This window comes from Poecilia reticulata, chromosome 3 (genome assembly GCF_904066995.2).
Source record: "Poecilia reticulata chromosome 3, P_reticulata-male-v2, whole genome shotgun sequence".
In the NCBI taxonomy this organism is placed as follows: Eukaryota; Metazoa; Chordata; class Actinopteri; order Cyprinodontiformes; family Poeciliidae; genus Poecilia; species Poecilia reticulata.
This window is the reverse complement of record NC_088832.1, coordinates 35376366-35389556: the sequence shown is the minus strand read 5'-3', so window position 1 is coordinate 35389556 and position 13191 is coordinate 35376366. Positions and strand designations below refer to the sequence as shown.

General features: G+C 42.6%; 1 protein-coding gene across 1 annotated transcript; it reads left to right on the top strand.

The window, feature by feature from the left end:
- Positions 1-2728: 2728 nt before the first annotated feature.
- Positions 2729-10579, top strand: LOC108165998 (uncharacterized). Its single transcript, XM_081605613.1, has 13 exons — positions 2729-2890; positions 3130-3326; positions 4742-4906; positions 5250-5391; positions 6508-7027; positions 7105-7249; positions 7389-7532; positions 7666-7724; positions 8363-8550; positions 8781-9175; positions 9268-9364; positions 9806-9986; positions 10145-10579. Exons 1-13 carry the CDS (start codon positions 2744-2746, stop codon positions 10279-10281), a joined length of 2517 nt encoding a protein of 838 aa, XP_081461739.1. The 5' UTR covers positions 2729-2743; the 3' UTR covers positions 10282-10579.
- The last annotated feature ends 2612 nt before the right edge of the window (positions 10580-13191 follow it).

Here is a 13191-nt window from a genome sequence, read left to right as displayed (position 1 = left end):
GGAAATGTTTTCCAATTTTTTGATGTAGTTATTCAATAGTTTTGAGGGGTTTCTGAATAAACAGCACAATGTTTACGTTTGATAGAACTGATTCTGACAAATCACTTTCATATTGACATCGATGAACACACACACGCACACACACCCACACACACACACACACACACACACGCACACGCACACACACCTTTACAGTTGTGTAACATGTTTACACAACTCAATAATTCAATCTGCATTCGCCATTTCAATATATAAATAAAAAATTAATTTCCTTTTAATGTAATTTTATCCTCTCCTTGGGCTGCCACCTTATCATGGTGGAGGGGTTTGAGTGTCCCAATGATCCTAGGAGCTTTGCTGTCTGGGGCTTTATGCCCCTGGTAGGGTCACCCAAGGCAGACAGGTCCTAGGTGAGGAACCTGACAAAGCGCAGCCTGAAGACCCTTATGATGCACAACAACCTTGGATTTAGTGTTCCATCGCCCGGACGCGGGTCACCGGGGCCCCACTCGGAAGCCAGGCCTGGAGGTGGGGTACGATGGCGAGCGCCTGGTGGCCGGGCTTTTACCCACGGAGCCCGGTCGGGCTCAGCCCGAAGAGGAGACGTGGGTCCCACTTCCAATGAGCTCACCACCTGTCGGAGGGGCCAAAGGGGTCGGGTGCAGTGTGTTACGGGCGGCAGCCGAGGGAGGGGACCCTGGCGGTCTGATCCTTGGCTGCAGAAGCTCTTGGGACGTGAAACGTCACCAGTCTGGTGGGGAAGGAACCGGAGCTAGTGTGCGAGGCTGAGAGGTTCCAGCTAGAAATAGTCAGCCTCACCTAGATGCATGGCTCTGGTTCTGGAACCAGTCTCCTTGAGAGGGGCTGGACGTACTTCCACTCTGGAGTTGCTCACGGTGAGAAGCGCCAGGCAGGAGTGGGCATACTTGTTGCCCCCCATCTTGGCGCCTGTACGTTGGGGTTCACCCTGGTGAACGAGAGGGTAGCCTCCCTCCGCCTACGGGTGGGGGGATGGGTTCTGACTGTTGTCTGTGCTTACGGGCCGAACAACAGTTCAGATTACCCACCCTTCTTGGAGTCCTTAGAGGGGGTACTGGAGAGTGCCCCTCCTGGGGACTCCCTTGTTCTGCTGGGGGACTTCAATGCTCATATGGGCAATGACAGTGAGACGCGGAGGGGCGTGGTTGGGAGGAACGGCCCCCCCGATCTGAACCCAAGCGGTGTTCTGTTGTTGGACTTCTGTGCTCGTCACGGATTGTCCATCACGAACACCATGTTCAGGCATAAGGGCGTCCATATGTGCACTTGGCACCAGGACACCCTAGGCTGCAGTTCGATGATTGACTTTGTCATTGTCTCATCGGATTTGCGGCCGTATGTCTTGGACACTCGGGTGAAGAGAGGTGCAAAGCTGTCCACTGACTACTACCTGGTGGTGAGTTGGCTCCGGTGGTGGGGGAGGAAGCCGGTCAGACCTGGCAGGCCCAAACGTGTAGTGAGGGTCTGCTGGGAACGTCTGGCGGAGTCCCCTGTGAGATGGAGCTTTAACTCCCACTCTTAAGCACTCTTAAGCCTCCCTGGTAGGTCTATTCAGGGGTCCTGGAGAGGAAGGTCCATTGGATACTCGAACCTCGGATTCAGGAAGAGCAGTGTGGTTTTTGTCCTGGCCGTGGAACACTGGACCAGCTCTACAGACTCAGCAGGGTCCTGGAGGGTTCTGGGAGTTCGCCCAACCTGACTACATGTGTTTTGTGGACTTGGAGAAGGCCTTCGACCGTGTCCCTAAGGGGGGCCCTGTGGGGGGTACTCCGGGAGTATGGGGTTCCGGGCCCTTTGATACGGGCTGTCAGGTCCCTGTATGACTGGTGTCAGAGTCTGGTCCGCATTGCCGGCAGTAAGTCGGGCTCGTTTCCGGTGAGAGTTGGACTCGACCAAGGTTGCCCTTTGTCAACAATTCTGTTCATTACTTTTATGGACAGAATCTCTAGACCAGCCGAGGTGTTGAGGGGATCTGTTTAGGTGGCCTTAGGATCCCATCTCTGCTTTTTGCATGTCTCCAGGCACGTCCCACTGGGAGGAGGCCTCTGGGAAGACCCAGGACACGCTGGAGGGACTATGTCTCTCGGCTGGCATGGGAACGCCTTGGGGTTCCCCCAGAGGAGCTGGAAGAAGTGGCTGGGGAGGGAAGTACGGGCCTCCCTTCTGAAGCTGTTGTTTTTCTCCCCGCTTGTGCGTATCAGGACGCAGAATAATGAGATTTGTTGAGTATCAGTGACGTTCAGTTCAGATTAATGCGGCCTGGACGTTAGGTCACATTTGAATTGGATATGTATCAGATATGGGTCACATTCTAAAAGAATCTGACCTGTGCTGTTCACACTGCCATGAAAAGATCAGATACAGGTTGCATTACGTCAAAAAAATCGGCATTGGGTCACTTCAGGTTGCAGTGTGAACGCACCCATTGATGCTTCATGTTTCTTATAATTTGTGGGTTATCATTTTTAACATCTCTAAAGCAGATTGGGCTTCCCGCTCAGCTCTTCAACCCATCCCATGATGGGAATTATTGTTTTAGAAAACTAAACAGGTGGAGTTATCAGGGTGGCTTAGGTCACCTGGAACAACTTTCAGGTCTTACAGGTTGTTCTGCATTTCTGCTGCTTCCAGAAAATGATGCATGATGGTCCTTGTTGCAGGGTATAAATGAAGCAGCTTTTTGTAGGACGGACCACTGGTCAGGATGGGCACCATCAGGATGGGCACCTTCACTGTACTGCTGCATCTGCTGCTGATAGACACGGCTGCCTCTTATTGGCACTACTATTCTTCCTTTGGTGCATCAGAGACCTTCTTCCCCAAAGGAAGAAAATCAGATGGGACTTATGAGGTGAGTGTCTTGCAACTCTTCTTTTAACAATTAGGTGAAAAATGAGTCACAGAAAGAATTTAATAATGATAAGAAGATTATTATAAAGTCTGTGGATGATGTTACAGTTGCTACTCCTATCACTGCTTGTACAGATAAGCATAAAATTGAGCAGATATTAATATTTTTATTGCCGTTAAGATTAATACTTTTGGGTATTTAGCAGTATTTGCTACTGAGTTGTTGGTAACCTTTTGCAGGTGGAGATTCGACAGAAAACCAACATTCTCTACTCCTACCACTACTGTTATGAGGGATTCTGCCTGAGTGGTGACTGTGGGACTCAGAGACAGCAGTCTGTGGATGTAGTTACCTCTGGTTCTTATGGGCTTACCTGGCAACAATATGAGACGAAAACAACTAGACAGCTGACGAGCAACCTTCCCTTCGACATAGGGTGAGATGAAGAGTTCCTCAAATAAAACAACCTTACAACAGCCATTAAAAAAATATTACTTTTTATTCATCTACTGCTCAATTTAACAAAATTAGTGTGCTCTTTTCTCAGATAAGATGAAAATTCCAACTTACAAGTTTCATGCTAATCATTTTAAGAATATCAATAAATAATTGATATATTTAGATCAGATGGATGCCGAGGTTGGAAGTTTATATTTAAAATCTGAGGGACACTGGCCTGGATTTAAAGACTAGCTGGTCTATAGAATCTGTTGGGATATGAGACATTTCTTGCTTCCACCTCCATCATCAGTTTCAGGCTGCAGAAGAGAAAGCATTGATGGTGTTTAGCTTAACAGCAGCAGGAGAGGAAGCAGGTCAAGGGGTTTGCTGTAGGTGGCAGCATTTTGCACAATCAGGTGAATCATACAGAATCAGGCACACAAAATCTAAAAATATGTGCTCTACTCTCATCAATCTCATCATCATTAATTTCATGGACAGAATGAAAGTAATGAAAGCCTTGGACCACTAAAGTGGACATTAGGCCACTTTAGTGGTCTAAAGTCTAAAATGGTCTTTATGACAAAAAGTTGTTCTGTAATTGATCACAAGGTAAATAAGCAAATTCCTTGCAGGCCAAGATTTTAATCTGGGCCCAGTATGTGAAGCCAGGTTCACAGTAAAAATCTGCTATGTTACATATAAACAAGCAATGAAAATGACAGCTCAGCCCCAGTGAAACGGTCAGAGTTTTTTTTTTTTATCTTACCTTGATAACTTTAGCTACTCAAGCTCTAGTATCAAATACATTTTCATATATTAATCTTACAACAATTTACCACTGGTTAGTAAAACTCAACAAAACTCTTTTTGCTCAGTCATTCTGTTCAGTAAGTGGGACAGACTTTGAAATACACCTGACAACATGTTCATCTGCATCTACAAATCTGATAGAAACCCTAAAACTTAGGACAGATTTTGCTACAAGGCTGGAAAACTTTCAGTTAAGGTGACTTACTGGGGACCAAATGTATCAGGATGGCTGTTTGAACAAAACTTAAGACAATTAGTCTTTACTCCAAAGTCCCATTGAATATTCAGTTTCCTTTAGACTCACAGCAACCTTGTATGCGCAGTTTGGAGGAGTGTGCTCTTTTCCCCAACTGGGTGCTCTGTTTCATGGAAATAACCATCCATATCAACCTCTAAGGTCAAAGGGCAACAAAATCACTCTGAAGAAGGCATAAAAGCTGTTACTTTTCCTTAAAATCAACCAAACCTGTAGACCTCCAGCACGTGGAAAATGTTCTGTAAATTTGCTCAATGGTACTTTTCATTAATTTTACTAAAAACTATAACAGTATCATTAATTCTTCATTCTTGTCTTTATTAAAACCCCTCACTTAACAGACACCCAATGTGCTACTACTACTACTACGGATATGGTTACTGGTATCCAAATGTGCTGGCTACTTTTGCTGTACAGAGAATGATGACACATGTGGATATGGGGATCCGATCAGACACTCAGGAATCTAACAGACCTCCGGTCATTACCACCCCCAATATTATCAGGTAATTAATACTCACTTGTTTACTTATAAATACAAATTATCCACCATCAACCCTGATATTATATTTAGAATATAAAATGAGTTTTATTTTACCGAAATAAAACATTTTATTTAGGTAAATAATAAGATGGATGTTGGTTGACAGGAAATATGCCATTCATTTAGGTTTATCCATCTATTTGATTATCACTCCTATCAGAATTGGTGCTAAATAATCACAAATGCTGCCACAGTTGTAATGTTCAAATTTAATTTACTGTGATTAAATTATTGATCCACAAATCTTCTGGGAACAGAACAGTCAGAGTAGCAGCCATTTTTAATGGGCTTTTGTCTCATTACAGAGTAAAGTACAACTGCCCTCGATCATTCAATGTCAAACCTGTTGACCCTGATGGTGACCATGTAAGATGCAGACTACCAACAAATTTTAATACATATGAGTGTGGGATATGTAGCCTTCCTAGTGGCTTCTCTTTTGATCAGGTAGGAATCTATCTATTTATACCAAAAGAGTAAAATATGACTGATGTCTTTCTTTCCTATCATTTAACAGAACCTCTATGTAAACTAATGACTTATTGTAAATAAATGAACTTACAAAAACATTTAAGATGACCATGCTCATTTCAAATGTCATATCTAAATGTGGTAAAGGGACACATAACTACATTCATTTACCAAATAGATATGAAGTATTTTTCCAGAGACAGAAGGAAGATCCTGGTGCTCAGCTAGACTCAACCCAAAGAAGCAACTCGAAGCCTTTCCACATTCCCATCATTCGCTTGATTAGCACTATGTACTTAACATGAGCTCAAGTTCTACTCCTTGAAATCTCTGGATGGTTTCTTGATAGGGAAACATTTCTGATAAAATCCACAGTAATTATTTAGGATGTGGGAAAAGATGAGGGTCAAATTTGGAGGAATAGCATTTCTGATCTGACTTCAATCAGTTTGGTTTGGTATCATCCGAGCTTTGGACAAAAATCACCAGGCTTTTTTCATGTTTTGGAGCCATAAGATTTGGTGCATATAGCCAGTGGAGCCCATAAAAGGTGGGAAAAGTTACTCTTTGTCTCAGCCACAGTGCTTGAACAGGATGGGAGTGTGGCAGATAATCTAGAGCAAGGGACAATCATGGCTGGTTTCCCTCCTGCCTACACTCTGACGTTTTTGGGTACTTAAAACAACTCATCACACTTCATGATCTGAACATAAATGACAAGACCTGAGCAGCTTTAAGGTATATGTGTGTGCTCTGCTAATGAAGAAACGTGACTGGTATAGAGGTTATGTAACTTAGTGGTTTAACTCTGCCAGTGGTTCATTTGAAGTAACAGCAACAGAAATTGATGAACTGCAGACGTGTAAAGGGTCTTTGCTGGAAAGAAGTCAAGCAGTGGCAGAAGTTGTTTTTCAAAATATTTCAAACTGGAGTTAAAATGAAAACCAATAAAACAAGTCAAGTCATCCTGAGCCTCTCAGGAGAGAGAAAAGCCATACGCAGCTCATGACATTACCAATGTTTCTGACACCTTTGGGTGGATAGATGGATTGATGGACAAACAACCCTTAAGACATTTCTCTTTCTTGTCAGAATTCCTGCACCCTTACATATACTCCTCACACTGCTCAAACTGGAAACAACCCAATTGAGCTCGTGGTGGAGGACTTCCCCAACCAAGACATCACATTGACTTACTCTGATGGATCCTACACAAGAAAGTGGCCCCAAGCAATGACAAGACGTAAACGTCAGGTTTATCAAACCACCACAGAGTATCCAACCACCACCACAGAGTATCCAACCACCACCACAGAGTATCCAACCACCACCACAGAGTATCCAACCACCACCACAGAGCATCCAACCACCACCACAGCTCATCCAACCACCACAGAGAATCCAACCACCACAGAGAATCCAACCACCACAACTCATCCAACCACCATAGATTATCCAACCACAACCACAACTCCTCCAAATGCTGGTCGTCCAACCACCACAGCTCATCCAACCACCACCACGGCTCGTCCCGTCTCTACCACAACCACACAGTCTTACCGATCATCAATTGGACCTTTAAGCATTCTCCCCCTACAGTTTACTGTTCTGGGTAAGTAACATTTTTCCTAAAACTCACTCAAATACTCAAAATGTCTTATTTATCATTCATTGTCATCTGATTTCCAGTGGACGGGGACTATGCTCCTTCATGCCTTGATGGTGACTACTTTCCCATTTTCTTGGCACCAACTCCGGTTAATGGAGTAAATCTTCCTGCGTACGTCAACCGCACCCTTGAAATCAAAGTCAGTTCAAAAGCTGAGCACGCAACGTAAGCAATTTTCTTCTTGTTTATTATATGTATTATATGTTCTTGAAATTCCTTATCATATTCATTCTTGCTTGGGGTCATTTTAGAGTAATGTGTGTGTCTTTCCATCCTGCCATTAAAACCATTTGTTCCTCTATAGGATTAATGACCTAATTGTGACAGGCCCACATGGCATTTTAAAGGAGAGACCCTCCACGGACACATACATTATAAAATGGACACCAACCGAAGATGAAGTGGATGGGCATTTCCCTATTTGCTTTGTGTCTGAAGCAATGGATGGGTGAGTATTAAAAACATAGCCTAGGTGATCTAGGTGTGACTCATATTGGATGGCATGGGCAAAGAATAAATAAATTAATCAACAGCGTTTCTTCCACGGTTCAAAGTATTTTCTCTTGTTTGCTGCAATTCAGGTATGGCAGAATCTATCACTCAGAGCTGCGGTGTGTGACTGTTGATGTTAGTCACCATGGTGAGTCAATAAAGGAGTTTATCCATGATATTACTAATAACCTTAATCCTTCGTTAATTCATTACTTAACATTTTAACATGAAATTTTGAACTCAAATAAGTAGCATCATGTGGAGAAATTGGATTAGCTTTCAGGTTAGCACAAATTAGCTGAACCCAGCTTAGGCTCAAGGATGACAGCATGGCTTCCAGGTTTGGTTCCTCTATACTGAGTTATGTTTTATGATTTTCAGCTGAATGCTTACTAAACCAAGACATCAATGAAGCAATCTACAGTTCATGGATATTTGCATGATTGTATTACACACAAAACAGCATCTTCTAAAAAACACTTACTACTTTTTAAATGTGATGTCATCAAGCTGACAGGAAATACAAATTGTTTGTAGTCAAGCATTCATTCCTGGTCATCTAGATGCTAGAAATCCACTTTATGATATTTTTTTCCTTTTTCCAAATGTTCTATACACATCATCCAGGAGAAGCTGAACATACATTCTGTACATTGGACACAACTTTGCTAGTCTCGATAATATCCAATCTACTCATATACCACCATGTTAACTTTTCAACACATTTGCCTCTACCCATAATGATGTGAAAATAATGATGTAAAATTTACCCTGTGAACATTGTAGAGGCTGTTGTGACCTGCAACGGAACAACTATGACAGTAGAAGTGGCAAAGACCTACACCATCAAACGCAACAAGGACAACCTGCATCTGAATAGCCTCACTGATCCTTCTTGTGACCTCCAAAGACTCTCCAACGAAACCCATTTGGTGGCTGTCATGGAGCTGGGCGCCTGTGGGACATGGGTTGAGGTACAGAGAAACAAAAATGAACCAAACACTGTGGCAGATTTAAACAATGAAAGAAATAATTAAATTACACAAAAATTTAAACCAAACCAAAGAATAAACGTGTTTCTGAAAACTATTGTGCATATCAGATCTTCTGTCTGAACATTTTCCTTTAGGGTCAGTCATGCATATTTATCAGGACAGGACGTTTTGTAACTGTAACAAACTGTTATTTAATTCTTTCTTCTCAGGAGGATGAAGATAGGATATACTTTCAGAATGCGATCACTTCAGCTGACCCAAATCAAATAATTTCCAGGAAGCATGATGTTGAAATCGCCTTTACCTGCTCCTACTCAAAACGAACCAACCTGACCCTGGGATTCAGACACAAAAACCCGTACGCCTTCAGAGAGAAGGGCTTTGGTGCTTTCACCTTCCAGTTTGAGTTCTTCCAGAGCGAACGTTTCAGGAAGCAAGTAGACACCAGCAGCTACCCGGTTGAAGTTTACCTGAAGCAGATGATCTTCATGCAGATCGAGGTCACCTCATCCATCCCAAACACTGAGCTGTTTGTGGAGTCCTGCAGGGCGACTCCCTACGACAACCCCAACTCCCGCATCAGCTACACCATCATCGAAAACGGGTACTGAGAGAACAAAAAATTATGCTTTTTTTTTACTGGTTACTACAAACTGTTTTTCTGTTTGTCTAAAAGAGTCTAACCACTGTTTTCAGATGTGAGAAGGACAGAACAGTGCAAATCTACCAAAGCCCAAAGTCTCAGTTCAGGTTTGGCATGGAGGCTTTTGAGTTCATCGGAGCTCACGAGGAGGTAAAGTTATTTTTTCTGAGTGTTACAGGACCCAATGTGGGTGGGACCAAGTCTACTCAAATACTATAAAGAATGTCAAGAAAAACCCACCTATAATACTGTTATTTATCTATAGAACAAACTTTTAGTCAGGATTTTTGCAGATCGTCATCTATGGTGACAAATAAATTAAAAACTGCTTTTTGACTACCAACACATCTTGTCTCAATGCATCCACAACAGTGACACCTACTGGCCTTGGATGGAACCCAAAATTGTTTCATCCATCCATTATTTAGCAGGCTTTTCTTTGCAGGGTTGCGAGTGGTGTTGATACCCAACTCCAGCACTCTAAAATTGTTTCAATTCAAGCATAATATTGCAGCTAATTTTCTGAAAATATACGTTTTTAAATGCATCGACAAAAAAAGATAAATGTGACTTTCCTCCATGTTTCTGCAGGTCTACATCACCTGCTCGGTCATCATGTGTGAGATTGACTATCCTGGAACTCGATGCTCTCAGGGATGCATCAACTCCAACTCGTGGAACAATCGCAAGAAGAGGGACGCTTCAGCTGAGACAAGCAGCCACTTCATTTCCCAGGGTCCTTTGCGCCTTGCTAGGACAAAAGATGCCAAAGGTGAGACTGAAAGTTCAGCCACATGAGCTCTCAGCTCCCACTAAGACACCACATTAATAACTCATTATTCGGCTTTAAACTGATGACATGTTTTTGCTTCATAAATGCCTGAGTTACTGACCACGACATGGGTTTTTACTGTGTTCCCTCTTTGTCAGCGACTGGACCAAGCCTGAGCCTGGGCCTGAACCTGGTCTTCATCGTCGGCTGCCTGCTGGCGTGTGCAGTGGTCGTCTACCGATCTAGAAGAGCCAAAGCTAAATACCAACCGCTGGCAACCTCTGAGACAGACTGAACTCAGATCTGCTGCTTCCTTAGTTTCTGTCTTTTCCCCACTGGTGGTTTGAATGATAATTACTCCATATAATAAAAAAGATAACATGATTAGAAAATAAAACGCTAAACCTTATGTGTACAATGAAATAATGAGGGTGTTTGTGGATGTACTTCTGATTGTTTTCAACACAAATTTAGATCATTTTGAAAATAACAGTGCTGAGCTACACGTCAGTAATATCCTTGATTTTATACAAGTTATTTACTCAATTTTCTGACACTTTTTTACTTATGGAAAATATATAAACGGCTGTGAAAATGAGTAATGAATAAAAAGTTGATAAAACTACTGAAAACGACGCTGTGTTTCATCTCTAAGTAACTGAGTGGCTTAAGCAAGAGGATGTGATATTTAGCGGCATCAGTTTAAGTGACTTGGTTGAGATAAAGCGTGCCTCTTTTCTCTCAAACTGGACGCGGGCTGACCTGTAAGGATATTTACATCAAACCCCTGTGAGGAATTATGATTCTTTCCAGAACTCTATTAAACCCACAAGGAAGGTTACTTCAAATACCTTTGCTAATAGTAGATGGCTGGTAAGTTAATTTACTTCAATGACTAATACCAACATGACACAAGTATAAAGGGAGTAGGGCCTGATCAGAAGATTTTAAAATCCTGTGGACAGCAACAGAGGAGAGCACACAATATAAGAAAGAGTAGACTTTAATAAAGTGAACATTGTGGATCCACATTTACAATAAAATAAAAATTGCACGTTTTTGAGAAAAAAACAAAAGAAATAACCCAGTGTTTTTGATGTGTCTGTCAAATATTCATTTAATGTCTCACTTCTAGTGACAAGTTGGGTCACCATCTACCGATTCACTCGGTCCTCTGGGCTGGGCCTCACTATCGAAGTTCTGGAGAGGGTGATCTTGATGTCTCTTGCACTACAGGCCAAAAGTGTACCATAAAAATACCTGACCATTGCTCTGATGCTACACGACGCTACAGGGGAGTTTTCCGGGCTTCAAATCAAATCAAAGATTATTTGCATAGCACATTTCAGCAGCAAGGCATTTCAAATGCTTTACATCATTACAAATACAAAAACACAAAGACATGCAACATAGAATCAACAATAAAAACATTACATTAAGTCAAGTGTTGTCCTTAAACTTGTGATTGTTTGTTTCAATAAACAATCACAGGGCCGGGTGAGTCTGTGCATTATGTGGATTTCACATCTCTCTACCTGTACGTAATCTCTGCATTTGCATGTCCGCTAGGCCACCCGACCATCATTTCCAAAGATTTTGATGATCCCAACAACTACTTTGGGTTCATCAGAGCCACTGTTTATCCCCCGTGAGGTCTGTTTTTTCCTGTTCTGCCCTACAAGACATCTGAGTAAGCTAGTTTTCACTCTTTGTCGCACATGTGCAGAAATTAACAACCAAACGGGTTCCTGCACCCATGAGGATGAGGAGCGGGCTCTGACTGGTGTTTGGGTGAGTGTGGAGTTCCAAAAGGCATTGCAGTGTGGGTATCGTGTTGGAAAAATCACTGAGGTCTGGCATTTTGAGAGAAGCAGTAACACAATCTTCAAAGAATACATTCACACCTTTCTGAAGGGGAAACAGGAAGCCAGCGGCTATCCGTCTGAAGCGGTGGATCACGAGAGCAAGTTGAAAAATGTGAGAGATTACGAACTCAATCAAGGCATCCAGTTGGATGCGAACAAAATTGAGGTGAATCCGGCTAAAAGACAAGTAGCTGAATTATGTCTTAATAGCTCCTGGGGCAAGTTTGCACAAAGAAACGATCTCTCTCAGACCACACTTGTGAGTGATCTTGATGAGTTCTTTTAAGTTCTTGTTCTCAGGTAAATACGAGGTGAAGTACTTTCACTTTCTCAGTCCTGAAACCAGCATGGTGCAGTGGATTTACAGCAAATGCTGCATCACTCCTTCCAACAAGGTAAATAATGTTTTCATAGCATCGTTTACTACAGCTTATGCTCGTTTAAAACTTTTCAGCTGTCTGGAGTGAGTGCAGGAAAAAATTCTCTACATAGACACAGTTTGATCTATGTGGTGAAAGATGGTGAGAATCCTCTAGCATAGCGGTTCTCAACGTGGGCGGTACCGCCCCCCAGGGGGCGTTCAGAGAACGGCAGGGGGCGCTGGCGGACATTTTTACAAAAGGGGGGCGCTGGGATGCCTTTGGGGGGCGTTTGGTCGAAGGTAAACTTTACACCTTAAATGCACAACAATACCAATTTAGACTTTGAGCAACTTGGTAAAACTGTATTGTGTAACATTAAATCATGCTTGGCTGGAACTGTATCGATGGCAGCTCTTCTTCTATTCAGTGTTTGTAGCTTCTGTTAGCTTCTTGGCGCAGCTCTGCTCTCCTGCTACTGGCAGCTAAAATCACGATACCCTCACTGTGTATCCCTCTGAAAAATGAACCCATTTAAATAAAGAAATCCCTCCATGGGTGATACCATGATAGAGAGCGTTCATTTTATAGCACTAACACCGGTGCTGTAAGTGGTCCGGTATGAAACAGGGGTGATAGAACAACACAGCACTTTTAAATTTCAATAATCAGAATGCAGAAATTGTTTCCGTTGTTTTAAAAGGTTTATGTCAGTCTGCCTTTTCCCCATCGATACGCTTCCCGACCGCCCTGCACCTAAGGGGCTTAAAAAAAAGACGCGCACATTGTGCAAAACTCTGAAACAGGAGAAGAGGGACATAAAACGGAGCAACGAATTAGATGTTAATTATGGCATAAAAACAGAGAATCCGACGCTGAACAGTGAAAAAACATCAGCACATGATGTGAAACATGACGATTAGGCAGAGCAGCAGGTGATGAGATTACTGATGATGACCGTCAATAAACGATAAAATAAAT

Excerpts from the sequence above, each read along its gene's own strand:
- LOC108165998 (XM_081605613.1), top strand. The coding sequence starts at position 2,744 with ATGGGCACCATCAGGATGGGCACCTTCACTGTACTGCTGCATCTGCTG. Across the intron at positions 3,327-4,741 it reads AACCTTCCCTTCGACATAGG|ACACCCAATGTGCTACTACT; the intron begins GTGAGATGAAGA and ends CTCACTTAACAG. Across the intron at positions 9,987-10,144 it reads TAGGACAAAAGATGCCAAAG|CGACTGGACCAAGCCTGAGC; the intron begins GTGAGACTGAAA and ends CCTCTTTGTCAG.